The 15,652-nt window shown below is 44.0% G+C and overlaps 1 protein-coding gene across 1 annotated transcript; it reads right to left on the bottom strand.

Moving 5' to 3' along the window:
* Nucleotides 1-23: 23 nt before the first annotated feature.
* On the bottom strand, nt 24-14,552 carry acp2 (acid phosphatase 2, lysosomal). Its single transcript, XM_052059261.1, has 13 exons — nt 14,353-14,552; nt 9,335-9,430; nt 8,454-8,540; nt 7,329-7,389; nt 7,150-7,241; nt 6,968-7,066; nt 6,020-6,109; nt 5,839-5,922; nt 5,705-5,753; nt 5,130-5,218; nt 4,904-5,010; nt 3,452-3,627; nt 24-1,126 (listed from the first exon to the last, which is right to left on the bottom strand). The coding sequence occupies exons 1-13, from the start codon at nt 14,437-14,439 to the stop codon at nt 984-986; spliced, it is 1,260 nt and encodes a 419-aa protein (XP_051915221.1). The 5' UTR covers nt 14,440-14,552; the 3' UTR covers nt 24-983.
* Nucleotides 14,553-15,652: the final 1,100 nt, after the last annotated feature.

Genomic DNA, 15,652 nt, shown 5'->3' with positions numbered 1-15,652 from the left:
ACAAAAAAAAATTGACAAGCGTACAGAGACAAAAGTACCGAGTCATTTAATCATCTGCTTGAAAACAAACCACCACAGAGCAAAACTCGTTCATCGTGATCGTGTACTTGGGAGCGTGAGCTTAACAAAACAAAACTGCGCCAATTGCAGTACTCTAAACAAAACATTCATGACGTCGGCATAGAAATATTTTCCTGGCGTGGCTCGTCCTCATTGTTCGTCACGGAGCTTGCAATTTAAAATCATTCAAACCGTACCGAGCGCAGTAATGTAAACAAAACGAATCTTGAGAGTCGGCATTGAAAGACTTTGCGGTGTCTCGCACGGGGCGTCAAAGAGTCTCTTTCGGCTGACTTGAGAAAAACAAGTCGGTGACTTTGCTGATGAAATCAAATCATTTGAGGAAGTGGAAAAGTTAAGTCAGGATCGCAAACTCGGTCATGCCCCGGCTTCGAAAAATAAGCACAGCCTCAAGATTTGAAAAAGAGAACGACAAAAGATTCACCGATGGCGATGATTGAAGAAGGCATGATGGTTGTTTGGCCCAATTTGACCCCAACGACTTAACGATTCACAAAATTCGAACAACCCATTTGCTAAGCAAAAGTAACCTCTCTAGATAAAAACAAACAAACAAAACAGCCCAACATTCTTTATGTTCAAATAATTGCACCAAATACTCATAACACTGAACAAATAAAAACACAGCCACAAAAAAAGAAATGTTACATGCTAGAAACCCGTTCATGTCGCTCCATGTTTTTGTCATCATGAAAGCTTTTAAAACTTTCTCTAGCGCCAAACTTGGTACTCATTTAAAAAAAAAACGGGGGGTAGGGGACGGTAAAACCTGACCAGTGATTTAAAAACCAGATGAGATGAAGCTCCAGAAAAGGTCAAAGTTCATCAGCGGCATCATCTTGGCTCCTGTCCGGCGACGAGGAGCTGCTGGGTAGTCTGCAAAGGAGGGCCTTGGACTTTGGTCAGGACTCGTCGGCCCCCTCGCGGCTGATCTGGTGATATCCCTGGTTGCCCAACGGCTCCTTGTGGCGAATCATGGCCAGGAAGAGGACCACGATGAGGACCAGCAACAGGCAGCCAAACACTGCCAGAGTGATGATCACCTCTGAGGGGCGGGGAAGGAAAAAAATATATATATATTTTGTGTGGCTCTTGTAATGCAAAACAATCATATCTCAAATCTTTCCTTGTCAAAAAGAATGGACACCACATTCATCTGTCCCAGGCGATAAATGAATAAGACAACCACAGTAAGTGCAGAGGATAAAGAATATATTCATGTGAGTGTTGTTTCTATTGTTGGTCTTCGTGTGTTGCTGCACCGTGTTTTCCCTTCTACTTTCCCTTCTGCTCTTTTAGTCAGTCAACTTTACAAGATATATATTTTTTGTGCAGATTTTGAATCCGTTTTTTTTCCCCTCCAGCACATCTGGTTGTCATCATAGTACAGTGATCCCTCGCTATTTCGCGGTTCGTTTATCGCGGCTTCGGTGCATCGCGGATTTTTTCAAACATTTTTTTTTTTTTTTGAAGTCTGCAAAAAGTCCGCAAACGGTCCCGCGAGAAGCAGTGAAAGTCAGCAAAACAACAGTAATAATATAATAATAATAAAACATTTTATTTACAAGCGCCTTTCAAGACACCCAAGGACACTTTACAATAACAAAAAACACAAAACAATACGGATTGAGCTGCGGCAGCCAAAACGTGCCAGCGTTCACTCAACCCAAAGGTCAGAAAGAAACCACAGGGGAGGGAGAGAGGGAGAAAAAAACCCACGCTCAAACTACCCTCATTTTGAGGATAATTTGAGTGAGGCAAAAAAAAAAAAACTCCTGCACAAGCATATGACAGTACGTAGTGAGTCACATAGAGCAACAAACACAGTACATGTGGGGTGAGGGGGCGGCTGAGAAGATGTAAAGCCATGTTGATTGGCTGTTTATCTTGTTTTATCAGTGTCGCCAGTGTTGTTTACGATGCTGCTAGTGTGTGCGCTCGTGTCTGTGTGTGTGTGAGAGCGAGATTGAGAGAGAGAGAGTGAGAGAGAAAGAGAGAGAGGACGCTTAGAAGAACAAAAGCAGGTCTAGTCCATGTTAATTGTCTAATGATCCTTAATTGACTAATCATAAGCACGTCGGCTGCGCCTTTGGGATCGCTAGCCTGTGTGTGTGTGCGTGTGCGCGTGTGTGTGTGTGTGCGCGCGCGCACTCTGCTCAAGCGCAAAGGCCCACGCGGGCATTTTTTTCAATGAATGTCCGTTTATTTGTCGGTACTTCAAGGATTTTCGTTTATCGCGGGTGGTTTTGATCGCCATTGACCGCGATAAACGAGGGATTACTGTACAACGACATATTATGTAATGTTGTCATACTTGGTAATATTTCTGAATTGGGTTCAGCAACAGGTGGCTTTTTTTTCTTCCTGAAACGTCATAGCTATAAATTACAACACACGGTAAAGTCAGTATTGCGCAAGATTTTCTTGAGCCAACTTAAAAAAGGAAAATATCTCCAAAACATGGAAAATAAAGTAAAAATCTTTTTTTAATTAGCTATGGGGCGGCCCGGTAGTCCAGTGGTTAGCACGTGGCTTCACGGTGCAGAGGTACCGGGTTCGATTCCAGCTCCGGCCTCCCTGTGTGGAGTTTGCATGTTCTCCCCGGGCCTGCGTGGGTTTTCTCCGGGTGCTCCGGTTTCCTCCCACATTCCAAAAACATGCATGGCAGGCTGATTGAACACTCTAAATTGTCCCTAGGTGTGAGTGTGAGTGTGAGTTCGAATGGTTGTTCGTCTATGTGTGCCCTGCGATTGGCTGGCAACCGATTCAGGGTGTCCCCCGCCTACTGCCCGGAGACGGCTGGGATGGGCTCCAGCACCCCCCGCGACCCTAGTGAGGATCAAGCGGTACGGAAGATGAATGAATGAATGAATAATTAGCTATCACAGCTTCATGTTTCCATTGTGCTATTTTGTTTGTGGATCAACGGGGGAGAAGAAAAGAGCAGTACTGTGTGCGTGTGGTGCCTCAAAGTGTTTTCCTGATAATGCCGATAAGTGTCGCACGTTTGATGTTGAAGCGAGTTAGTGTGCGCACACGAAGGTTGTCCGGCAGGCGTGCTGGTGTTAGTCGTCGATCGTATACGGTCCAGTTCTGTCGCAGTCGGCCAGGTAGCATCTGATTAATCATCTAACAAAGAAAATGCCACATGGAAAAGATCTTAATAAGCGGAGCGATGTCGAGATTGCAGCTCATCGATTTCAGTTTAGAAAACGAGCACATCAATGTCTGAAGGCGGTTTTGGTTCAGCAAAAGGCAACCAAAGAAAAGTGAACATGAGCCAAACCGCATGAGGCGTGGACAACAGATATTTGACGCCGGTGCCTTCGTCACCGGTGGTTATTGCGGTGTTGGCGAGCTCAACGCTCACCTTGATTCCTCCCACTTGAAGGCAACTGGCACTCCTTTTGTCTGTCCTCAGAAATCGACGGCTTTGTAATTTTCACAAATTCCTCCAAGGGGCAGTCCAGGGAGCAGCCTGGCAGCTGTAGTGCATAAGGCTCAACCGTGCTGTCGTTCCGGTAAAACATGGACACCGTCAGAGACCTGGGGGGGGGGGGGGGGGGGGGGGGCACACAAAGCGCCAGTCAGTGGTTTCTGGAATTATATCAGCTTTGGGCGAGTGGTCGATGTACAGGATTGTACTTGGAAGAGTGAACGCAAATGTGGTGGGGCCAACCACTAGAGGGAGCAAGTTGACAGATGACATGGCGCTTTGCATCATTGCCTTTCAGTTATGGGTACTATCCCCCCCCCCCACCCCCCATCTGGATTGGAGAAAATAGGAAGCGTGTATTTTGTCAGGCCCGAAATGCACTGTCCGCTGAGATTCTGTTCCCGGTGAGACTGCTGACATGACTCTGGAGGAGGTGGGCAACAGAAGGATGCTAACTAAGCTAAAAGCTAAAAGTCCCTCCCACCCCCTCCTGCCCACCCTGACAGCACTTGGTAGCTCCTTCAGCCAGAGACTGTTACACCCGCTCTGCAAGAAGGAGATACACCGACGCTCGTTCCTACCGACTGCTGAATAAAAAATAATAATCATAATAATAATTAAATGATGTGAAAGATAATTGTAAATAGCACTACGATTTATCCATTTTGTGTTTATATTGCCTTTAATTGAACAGTGTTTGTTGTTTTTTTTCTTCTTTCTACCTACATTCTTGCTGCTGGAGGCTGTAAATTTCCCCAGTGTGGGACAAATAAAAGATATCTTATCTTATCTTATCTTATCACATCGATGGAACGTGCTAGCTTGCATGTTTGTTGGCTCTTGTATCATCTCACTTTGATTTGTGCGTGCATGCTAAATGCGCATCATCGTGGTCTTTGGCTCGAGACGCTCTTTCGTCGGCAGTTGGAAAGTTCAGCTGATGAAAATGCTCTTCGGGGCTCAGTCTGGGGGCGAGTTTTACGCTCATGTTGTCAGCCAATCAATTGCTATCGGTGTTGCGACTTGTTGATCGATTCAAGGCGACAAATGCCTCTTGCCTCATCATACTATGAGTTATCTCCACGCTTGAGGGGCAGATGATGCTTTTAATCAAAACAAGTGAAGTCTGGAGCCTTGGGCACTGCTCAATATTGCAAAACACCGCCTGACAACGAGGCAGCTGCTGTGTACGTGCTTCCTTCCTGTGTGTGTGTGTGTGTGTGTGTGTTTGTATGACTATTCTTGTGAGGACCACTGTGATTATAAGACCAACGTAGTGAGGACATTTTTGACAAGTGAGGAGATTTAGGCCAGTCCTCACAAGTTTTTCATTCTAAAGTGTGTGTGTGTGTGTGTTTGTGTGTGTGTGTGTGTGTGTGCGTGTACCCGTTATCATCCGAATACAGCTCAATCATGTGACAGGAGGCATACGGTGGTTGTCTGCCGTTGAAAACATTCAAGCTGACCTGCAGAGCTGCCACAGTGCTGTCATGCTGTGTAACGAGCGCGCACACACACACACACACACACACACGCGCGCACGACAATGTAATTACAGCAGTCAACTCTCAAAGTGCAGTATTTAGTATACGTTGCAGCTGCTGTATCTCACCGCGGAAAGCATCATCATTTTCAAATGCTGCCTTCCCTTCGATAAAGCCACCCGGGAAAGATTCTTCACTATTTCACCCAACAGGATCCCTGAAAGAGGGAAACGGACAAGGTCAAAGTTCATTTTCCTGCACTAAAAAAAAATGACATGAGACCCAACTGTAGTCAATTCTAGTCAATGCTGCGACCTGAAAGTGGCGCTGTCGCCAGACAACTTAAGGAGCAAGTGGTTTGGTTGAGGATTTGCACAACATGTCACACTTGAGCTTGTTTTAAACACACTGTGTAGTTTGTTCTCTTAGTTTTATGTTTACCTTGGCAGTTTACTTCAACTACAAGTGTCAATAACTTTGAAGTCAAGGTACACTTTTATTTTCAGGCATTCTGGGTGCCGGGCAGTTACGAGTGACGACTCCGAGCCTCATGTTTATTGTGTGATGTGATGTCTTGACTGGGCGTAACACAAACCGGTCCGATCAGACTAACATTTTTTTTGTTTGAGTCTCACATTTTAAAAAATATTTGTAAGACAATAAAAAAAAAAAAAGTTTTTCGTGAAGCAGGCTGCTAACACACCTCCCTGCAGCCGACTCTTCTCCTGCTGTTTGTAGAGACCAAATAAAGCCTAGGAAGATCAGAGCACATTTGGATGACTGACAGTTTTGGGCGTAGCGGGTTGAAATCCAAGAAAATAGAGAAAGAGTTTTTACCTGGAATGCAAAGTCTTTCAGAAAGTGAAGCTTTTCCCAGACAGAGGGAGTCACCCAATCGGGAGTTGACTTGTTATGACGTAACTAAAAAAAAAAAAAACATTTTTATATATTTTTTTTAAATAGTGGGAAAGCCATTGCAAAAACGACACAACCAAAGAGGAAAATGTGACGTCTTCACCTCGCAGAAAAGGGTGTCGTACACACCCCAGGAAGATTCCACACTCATCGTCTTCAGTCCCGTTTTATTCAGCACCAGACGCAATACGTCCTAGGGCGAAAGAAAAACAAAAGAGTCTTGTTTAATCCCACGCCTGCCAAACAAAGATGCTCTTTCAATTACAGTGAAACTCCTCTACAACGAAATCATGTTTGCAGCAAGACATTTTTCACAACAGGGGGTTTTTCACTGTAGCAAATTTAATCTCAGATGTAAATACATACACACACCAAAACGTATGTCTACTCTTTGTTATTCCAATACTGTAAATAGTGCATAAATATGAGCATACACTTATTTGATAGTGTTTAACATTAACATACAATTGTTTTATATTGATCACTCCATTTTGTCTGTTGGCTTTAAAAAGTCATTGATACTCTTTTGCTTCCCAACACTTCTCAATTTCTTAGATAACGTCTTTTATTTTGCTTCCTCCGTCTTTCATTTTGATCACTTTTCCCCTCTGTTCCAGCGTCAGAGCTCTTCTCATCTTCGCTGCTCGACATCCAAAGGTCCGTTTTGTAGCCATTTTGGCAATGCTAAGTTCTTAAAACTAACAATGACAAATACTTCCTGAACTACTGCGCATGTGTAAAGTACTGTGGTGGTTGCTGTTGCCGTTTCCAAACGAAGCCGTAGAGGTCGCTGTTGGATTAGACTTTTTCGGAAGGCTCGTTTTTTTTTTCGTTGTAGTGAAATCTCGTCGCGAGGCAAGAGCAGAGAAAAAGATTTCGTCTAACGGAACGGGGATTTTCTTTTGTCGTAGTGGGAACAGAAAAGTGGGAATTGCTTTCATGCATGAAAATTGTTTCACATTAGGGGGTGTTTTCATTGTAGAGGAGTTTCAGTGTAGTTAGTCTCATGATGTGACAAATGCAGGGGAAAAGGAGAGGGTTGGGGTATAACCTGGTTAGCGGCTGTGACGTTCCGGTATTCTTCCGTTTGTTTAGTCTCATTCATGAGCTCTTCGAAGCGAGGGCAATCTCGCTGAGGGAAGGACAGCAGCTGAAAAACGTACAGAGATGTTCGCAGAAGTCGAGAATCGCCGAAAGCGCGCAAAGAGTTGCCATATCCTGCTGCCCAGCTACCTTCTCTTCACTTTGCGGAACTGTGTGCACGGGGATGGGCTGCCAGATGATGTTTGGTGAGAAAACCTGCTCACCACTGGGGGGGTAAAGACCTGCAAGGAGGGAGTCACCGTTGAATCGGAAGCACATTCGGGGGAGAATTCAGGCCAAGAAGGGGAAGAAGAAATGGGTGGCGTCACCTGCAAGGTTGGCCGCTGCGCTCATCAAGGTCCGATCGTAGTCGGTGCTCCGAACGGTGATCTGAGGACACGGAAGTTGCAGTTCAAGGTTGGAATTGACTTTTCTTGCGTGGGGTCATGAGACGGGCTGAAAAACTGAACACCTCCCAAAATGTATTCATCAGTACAGTACTACTTACGAAATGAGTATGTTTGGTGTCAAGAGAAAATTTTGTCAGTCAAGACGCGTTTTCCATGTAAATGCCCTAATCCGTTCCCAAGCCCCCCAAAATTCAGACACAAATGTTTTCTAAAACATACAAATGCCTCAAAATACGTAACAAATACATGTTACAATTAAGATTACTGCACAATAAATGAGAGTTGTAATGTAAAAAAACAAGAATCGAGTAAAGTATGAAATATCGTCATTTAACTTTTAACTGCATTGTCATTGGATTTTTTCCCCTCTTTAGTTCATGTTCCCTCTTGGTAGTTTTTGCCTGGCATTTTGTCAAGAACTGATCCGAGGCCGTTTGCTTTCGCCGGCTTTTAACAATCCTTTGAAAATGTCTAAAGCAAATATCAGCATAGGGAGCGATCGCCCGACCGGTGAACACTTTCTCTGGGTGATTCGCATTTACGTAAAACTATCGGAACGCCTCGTGGCCCGAGGGGCGGATGACGAAGACTCAAGACCTCAACGCATCTACCTACACAAATAGACACGTACCCATCTTAGCCAATGGGATGCCAGGATGATGCTAAGTAATAGCCGATGGCAGAGCAGCTCTTAGTATGTTGCGTTCAAGAAACTCGGAGCTGCGACTCGCGGGCCACACTGCATTTTTACCTTCGTATCTTGACATTTCTTTCATAACAAGAGGCGATATTTTCCTGTTGAGACATTTCGTAACTTGAAAATTTCATGTGAAGAGATGTTTGTAAGTTGAGGTACCACTGTATTGGGGGGGGAAAAAAACATTATTGTAGGTCATGTAACCCCAAGAGACCTTTTTGAGAGTACTTGCGGGCGCCGAGCGACAGCGTGACCTCACTTGGCACCCGAAATGGCTGAAAAGCATGCGCGGAAAAGAAAACCCTGGCGCCTGTTGACAGACATGATGAAAAAGTGCCAACATTTACCTCATGTCTGAGATAGCTTTCATTAAGAAAGCCGTCATATCGCTTCCTGAAAAACTGGCCCAGCTCCAGGTGCTGCCGCATCCCTTCCTAAAGAACAAACAAAAAACCACGCGGCGCGCCATCACAAACAGTTAGCGCGACTCGGATCAAATTCATTGGATTTGCAGTTTCAAATATTTTCACGGCGTCTCAGATCTGTATCTAACCTATTGCTTCCTGTGCACAGTTTCTTAACTCTTTAACTCCACAAGACGTACTTGTACGTCTTTTTAAAATTAGGCCCCGCCTACCAAGGACGTACTTATACGTCTAGGTCTTTTTTTTTTGCGTCCTACATTCTTGCTGCTAGAGGCTGTAAATTTCCCCAGTGTGGGACAAATAAAGGATATCTTATCTTATCTTTCATGTAAATCATGTAAAAAAAGCGACCAGTAGGTGGCAGTGGCGCCTCACATGCTTTAAATGCACGCTTTAACAAAAAAGCTCTTTTTTCTCCGTTTTTTTTGCCCAGGAATCGCCATTTTCGTGAAACTTTTTGTATCGTTTCGTAATGCCGATTGCTGAATAATGGAAAAAGAAACAAACTTTTTTTTTCTGCTGAAAGAAGAGAGTCCAAACTTTTATTTTGGTAGGCTCCATGTTTATATAGCATTAGTACCAATTTTTTTTTTTTTGTGGGCCTTGCAAGATCCGTCAAAATCCAGTAAAATGCTGGGACTGAGGGCGTTGCTCCAGTGAAAATGGCTGCGATTGAATGAGTTAAAAAAGTGACAATTGACAATGACCGAAAATAATGTCACAAAAGGAATCATTCTGCCTACAGAAGAGAGACAACAAATGACCATGTCATGTTTTCCCAACTGATGTTGACGGTACTGTACCTGCGATAGCTGTCCGAAGCCTTGAGGCCAGGCGCTCTCTTGGTACGGGTCAGTGGGATAGGCTTTGACGGGTGATCTGTCCCCATGTCGAAACAACTGCACGACAAAAGCCACACGTTAAAAAAAATAAATAAAAGAATAACAAAGACGGTAGAAAGCACAAAAACATTCATTTTCCATTTTCTGAAGCGCTTTATGGGTCGCGGAGCCCATCCTAGCCGTCTTAGGGCAGTAGGCGGGGGACACCCTGAACCGGTTGCCAGCCCATCGCAGGGCACACAGACACAAACAAGCATCCGGTTTCACGCAACCCTTGTGAGGATAAGTCGGGTCAGAAAATGGATGGATGGACGGATGGATGAACAGGCCGACGCAATGAAGGTTATTCGGCTCCACTAAAATGTATCATTATAAACGTTTTTACCATAACGACAGCATAAAGAACCATATTTTACTTCCACTTGAATTCATGACGGGCGGCCCGGTAGTCTAGTGGTTAGGACTTCGGCTTCACAGTGCAGAAGTACCGGGTTCGATTCCAGCTCCGGCCTCCCTGTGTGGAGTTTGCATGTTCTCCCCGGGCCTGCGTGGGTTTTCTCCGGGTGCTCCGGTTTCCTCCCACATTCCAAAAACATGCGTGGCAGGCTGATTGGACGCTCTAAATTGTCCCTAGGTGTGAGTGTGGGTGCGAATGGTTGTTCGTTTCTGTGTGCCCTGCGATTGGCTGGCAACCGATTCAGGCTGTCCCCCGCCTACTGCCCGAAGACAGCTGGGATAGGCTCCAGCACCCCCCGCGACCCTAGTGAGGACCAAGCGGCTCGGAAGATGAATGAATGAATGAATTCATGACTCGCAAACTCCCCTCACATAAACTCTCAAAAAAATAATAAAGGGAACGCCTGGAGTTACATTGTACTGTCTGACTGTACCCTTTATTTTTTTTTAAGCAGTATATTTTGTTTCATGTATAAGACACACCAGAATATAAATTGTAGGACTAGCCAACCTATTAAAAAAAAGTGGGACTTGTAGTCCGTAAAATATGGTATTTCTAATCAGCAGTCTTCAGTATAATCTCATGTTTTACTCCTGTCGTGCGTCACCAACACCAACATTGAATGGCTCAGAGCAAAACATATTTGTACAAGACACCATCTGTCCAATAAAACATTCAATCCTCCCTCTTCATGTAGTGGCATCGATGCGATAAAAAAAATAATAAATGTCAGCGACAACGTAGTGACATGTTTTGCTACTTTCTCAACTATTTTTGAGCAATCTGAAAAGCTTTGATGGCTACTACTACTAAGAAAATCGGTCACGGGTTGTGTGTTTTTTTAATCACCACCCTCATTTGTATTTTACATCTATTGACTTTTATCAAAAGTCAACAAAAGCAATCGACCGGTCCAAAAAGAGAACTGCAGAAGAGTGTGTGCGCTTATAAGAAACAGCGTAAGTGAATGTTGACGTATGCAAACACATTTGCATGCAAATGACCTTTTATCATGCCTCCTGTTCGCCCCCCCGACCCAAAAAAAACCCACAGGGACCGGATTTTTCTCAATGAGCCTCGAGTTTCTCACTCTCTCTGCTCTCCTTCAGAGCCGCGCATTCGAGTTTATTTCCTCATTCCTTCAGTCACCAGCCGAGTTTTGGTGTAGTCACGCACTGCTCCCCTGTCATGTGGTGTTCCACAGGGCTCAATTCTGGGGCCTCTGCTATTCTCGCTGTATCTTCTCCCATTGGGTTCCATCTTAAGGAAACATGGTATTCCCTTCCACTGCTATGCAGATGACTGCCAGATCTATGTCCCGCTGAGCAAGAAAGACGCCTTCTCATTAAGGCCACTCCGATCCTGTCTGGAAGAAATCAAAACCTGGATGGCACAAAATTTCTTGAAATTCAACGAAAAGAAGACAGAGGTGATATTGTTTGGTCCCAGTGGCCCTTGTACATTCCATCCTGTAGATTTGGGCCCCCTGTCTCCTTATTTGAAATCAACGGTCTCAAACTTGGGCCTGAAACTGCACAGTGATTTCAAACTCGATCGGCAAATTGGTGCCGTTGTTAAATCCAGCTTCTTTCACCTTAGACAGCTGGCTAAAATAAAACCTTTCCTCTCACATGAACACTTTGAGACAGTAATCCATGCCTTTGTCACATCCCGGATCGATTACTGCAATGCCCCGTACTTTGGAGTCAGCCAGTCCTCCATTAAGCGCCTTCAGCTGGTCCAGAATGCCGCTGCTCGCCTCTTGACTGGTACTCGTAAGAGGGAGCATATAACTCCTACTCTGGCATCCCTTCATTGGCTCCCCATTCCTTTTAGAGTTATTTTCAAGATCTTCCTCTTTGTTTTCAAATCTCTAAATAATCTCGCGCCACCTTACCTCTATGAGCTCATCCGCCCCAACACACCTGCCCGGCACCTCAGGTCTGTGGACCAGTCTTTGTTAGAAGTACCAAGAACTAAACTGAGGCTCAGAGGGGATCGAGCCTTTTCTGTTGCTGGTCCCTCTCTCTGGAATGACCTCCCACCGAGGCAAGCCTCCTCGCTGCCCATCTTTAAAGCCCTCCTCAAAACCCACTTGTATTCTTTGGCGTTCGACTCAGCGTGATTTTACTGCTTGGTGCTTTCTACCGCCTTTGTTCAGCGGAGAGATCGGTGCTGTTGAACGGTCTGCGGCTGGATGGATGGAGGTCTTGAGGAGCCGACGATGAGAAGAAAGGAGCGTTGGCGCGGAGTGCCGATGCGGATTTGGAGCTGGGAGTCGCGGCTTGGAGTTTGAAGCGGATTATGTGGGACAGGAGAAGTGAACTAATCTCTTTTCGTCATTGGACGCTACAGCTTCGTGTTTGCTTTCAAAACTTTGCTTGTAGCAGACGTGTGCACATTTTTCAGCATGATGTCTCTGATCCACTGGTGAAAGGACACTTTGATCCTCTCCTCTTTCATCTATAACTGCTTCATACAACAAAGTGTATGCAGAAAAGTGGTGAAGATTGCACGACTGTCTCTGTCCTATGTGTTGTGTTATTTTTGTTATTTTTGACTTCAAAATGGCGCCGCGAGAGTGGCTGCCTTTCCAGCAGCTCCTATTTTTTTGTTGTTCTACTTCTTCCTTTCATAACTTTGCTGCTGTGAATCTGGAATTTCTCCATTGCGAGACTTAATAAAGGTTTTCTTAATCTTTTCTTAATCTTATTACCATTTCGTCTGTTTATTGTGTATGTTAAATCGCTCCATGTACAGCACTTTGTATGCAGCGATGGCTGTTTGAAAGTGCTCTATAAATACTGTTTAATTGACTTGACTAGCCTGGTACTGCAGTTTGTCATTCCAAAAAATTAATTATGAACCAATTAGTATAGGAGAGGCCCATAAGGTACAACAATAATAATAAGTGGAGTCAAACATGACTTGGCCTTTTGATAATGGGGGATGACGGTGCACAGAATTGAATATTCATCGGCCAAGCCGCTTACTTTACACGGTGTGATAGATCTCTCGCAGGAAACGAGCGTGAACATGTATAGCACGCTACCGTTGTGTGCAAACCACAAAAATGAAGGGATTAAAAACGCAGACTGACAAAGAGCATGAACATGGTAAGCACGTTACCTTTGTGTGCTAACCACAAAAATGAAGTGATTAAAAACGCTGACTGATAAACGAGCAGGAACATGGATAGCACATTCCCATTGTGTGCTAACCACAAAAATGACGTGATTAAAAACGGAGACTGTGCTCCAAAGTGGATGCCTGCCACGAAAACTGCTGTCGCCTGCATTGACATTAAAATATCTCCTCAGGAGTGACAAGTGATGTTGTGTAGTATCGGTGCATTGTTATGAATACCGGTACTTTAAATAAGTACATTATCAACGCATCCCTCCTAAGTACCAATCACAGATTACCGACCCCACCGTCGAAAACAGTCCAAATAGTGCTGTTGCTACTGCTGCGCTTGTCTGATCTTTGACCTTCTCCGTGTTCCCCAGAGTAAGATCAAAGATCAATAAAAACACGTGACTTCAAAATCAGTTCAATTCTTCGCCAGAACAACGGCCAACAAAACAACTTTTGTTCGAAGCGGGGAGGAAACATCAATGCTAAGACCTCGAGCTGTACGTTGTACTGAGTGGGCCTTCTGTTTGTAACACTGTGACATGTCAAATGCTTAATGCCACAAGGCAAATTATGACTGGCCCCAAAACAATTTCAATTGTCACATACATGACAGATTCTACGTCGCTCAAGTTATTACAATATACCAACGCATTGGCAGCGCATCATCAAGTGTAATTACCAAAGCTATGAAGCGTTAAATAACCCACACACATTATGAAGAAGGGCAGCCAAGTTGAATGACATTAAAATTGTCTAATTTTAAAGGACAACGAAGGGGAGAGGGGGCGGTCACGATGGTGAAGGTATTATCAATGTATTGCTGTGCAGTGAATTGCGTACATGATTAGATCAATGTACAGTATTCAGACATGACATGGGGCATTTTTTTTGTGTGTGGCCTCAATGTGCAGGATGAGCCAATGGTTCCATACATGAGAAAAGGTTAAAAAAAAATCAGTGCGTTTCGTTTCTGTTCCAGACACGTTTGAAACGTAAAAAAGTCATGTTACTAAGGACATGGCGCATTGAATTGTTTACGCAGGCGCTCAAAGGAATGACGTTTGAATGACAAAACTAAGTCACAAATGAGTTATTTCGTGTAAACGTTACTTTACTTCATGGCCACAAATGAATCGCTTGTGCGTTTAGGTGCGCGTTATTGATTGTCCCAGACTAACTACTGGACAGTGGTTACAAATTAGCATTTTATGCGCACGTTGCGTTAAATTATCGCACGCAATACTGATATATTTTTCATGTCTGGGGCTCAGGCACACGGTATTATATCAATACAGTATTGGAATGAGTTTTGGAATCCGCTTGGCCGAACGAGTCTATTTGGAACGTAACAATAATTGCAACACAGAGGACCACATATACTCACCACGGTTACATATTTCAGTTTTCTCTCCGCTGTGCCTTTCCCGCAGAGCGCGTTCACCGCCAAAAGAAGCAGAAATCGAGGGAGCATGACAAAGTCGGTAAAGCTGAGCTTTACTTCGGCGAACTAAAGCAGCCTTAGCCAAGCAGCAGATCGCCGTTGGTCAGGTGACGTAGACGGAGCCATACACACAAACGCGCATGGATATTATTTCCCTAGAGAACGCTATCAAGGCTGCTTGAATGCGAGAGCGTGTCTGCCATATTAGATGTGTCAGATGACGAATCTCGCTTTCGCGCACACGGTAATATTTGCATAATAAGCACGTAGGTATCATAAACAAAGAATGCGATTTTTATCAGATTATTACAAAGTGTTTGCACACGTGTGGATTTCAATATACGTCATTTGAGTAACAGTGTTGTGGACTTCGCAACAATCACGCACACATCAGAAAAAGCAAAATCCTGAAATTACGATGTCACGTGAGTTTTCTGAATAAAGAGCGTCTACAGGTCAATTTGTCTTCGTTTTCGCTTTATGAAAAATGTCATTATTTCAACCTGAAATTTGTGGACTTTTCATTAAGTGATCCAGAATACACATTTAGACGAAGCAGCTCAAATTAAAGATTTCCCTTCCGTTATCTTGCGTCTTGTGTTCCCCACTGCTTCCACAGCCCGCAGGAACTCAGTCTGATGTACATATGGGTTATATTGTCAGACACAAAGGCATTCAATTGTATTCAGAATTGTGTCAAGATAGTGGATGAATATATTCTAAAATAATAGTAACTCCCCCTCTATGTTAACTGACTTGGGCTGTAAAAAGATTGATACGTCTTTTAAGATGCCATTGTCACAATCAACATGGCGGCGAAAATTACGTAAGCAATTGCGCTGTGGACTGTGTTTGGCGTAATAACAAATGGATTAAAAGCACGAAAGAGACAAAAGTAATTTCAAAACCATCATTATTGGAGGGGGCAACGTTGCCATCAAAGGCAATGCATCACTTCTTAATTTTCATTCGGTTGACGTTTTACGACAGAACGTTTGAAAATAAACATTTACACATGTATCTGCAAGTGTACTTAGTGTGAGTACTTTTGCCATCTCAGACGCAAATAGACTTTTGCAGCAATTATTCAGCATTAGCTGCCTCGAATAATCTTAACAAACACTAACACCTCCAGTCTGGTTTTTATAACACATTTTAATGCCGAAAAATAAAGGACACAAACGAATAGCGAGATTTTTTAAAGATGGAAAACATCATAGTTGAATTGTGTTGCTTACTATAG

This window comes from Hippocampus zosterae, chromosome 2, assembly GCF_025434085.1.
Source record: "Hippocampus zosterae strain Florida chromosome 2, ASM2543408v3, whole genome shotgun sequence".
Lineage (NCBI taxonomy): Eukaryota > Metazoa > Chordata > Actinopteri > Syngnathiformes > Syngnathidae > Hippocampus > Hippocampus zosterae.
The sequence above is the reverse complement of the archived record's forward strand: the minus strand, read 5'-3'. Positions and strand labels throughout refer to the sequence as shown.

Excerpts from the sequence above, each read along its gene's own strand:
- acp2 (XM_052059261.1), bottom strand. The coding sequence starts at position 14,439 with ATGCTCCCTCGATTTCTGCTTCTTTTGGCGGTGAACGCGCTCTGCGGG. Across the intron at positions 7,067-7,149 it reads TTCCGCAAAGTGAAGAGAAG|CTGCTGTCCTTCCCTCAGCG; the intron begins GTAGCTGGGCAG and ends TACGTTTTTCAG. Across the intron at positions 3,628-4,903 it reads CTGTATTCGGATGATAACGG|GTCTCTGACGGTGTCCATGT; the intron begins GTACACGCACAC and ends CCCCCCCCCCAG.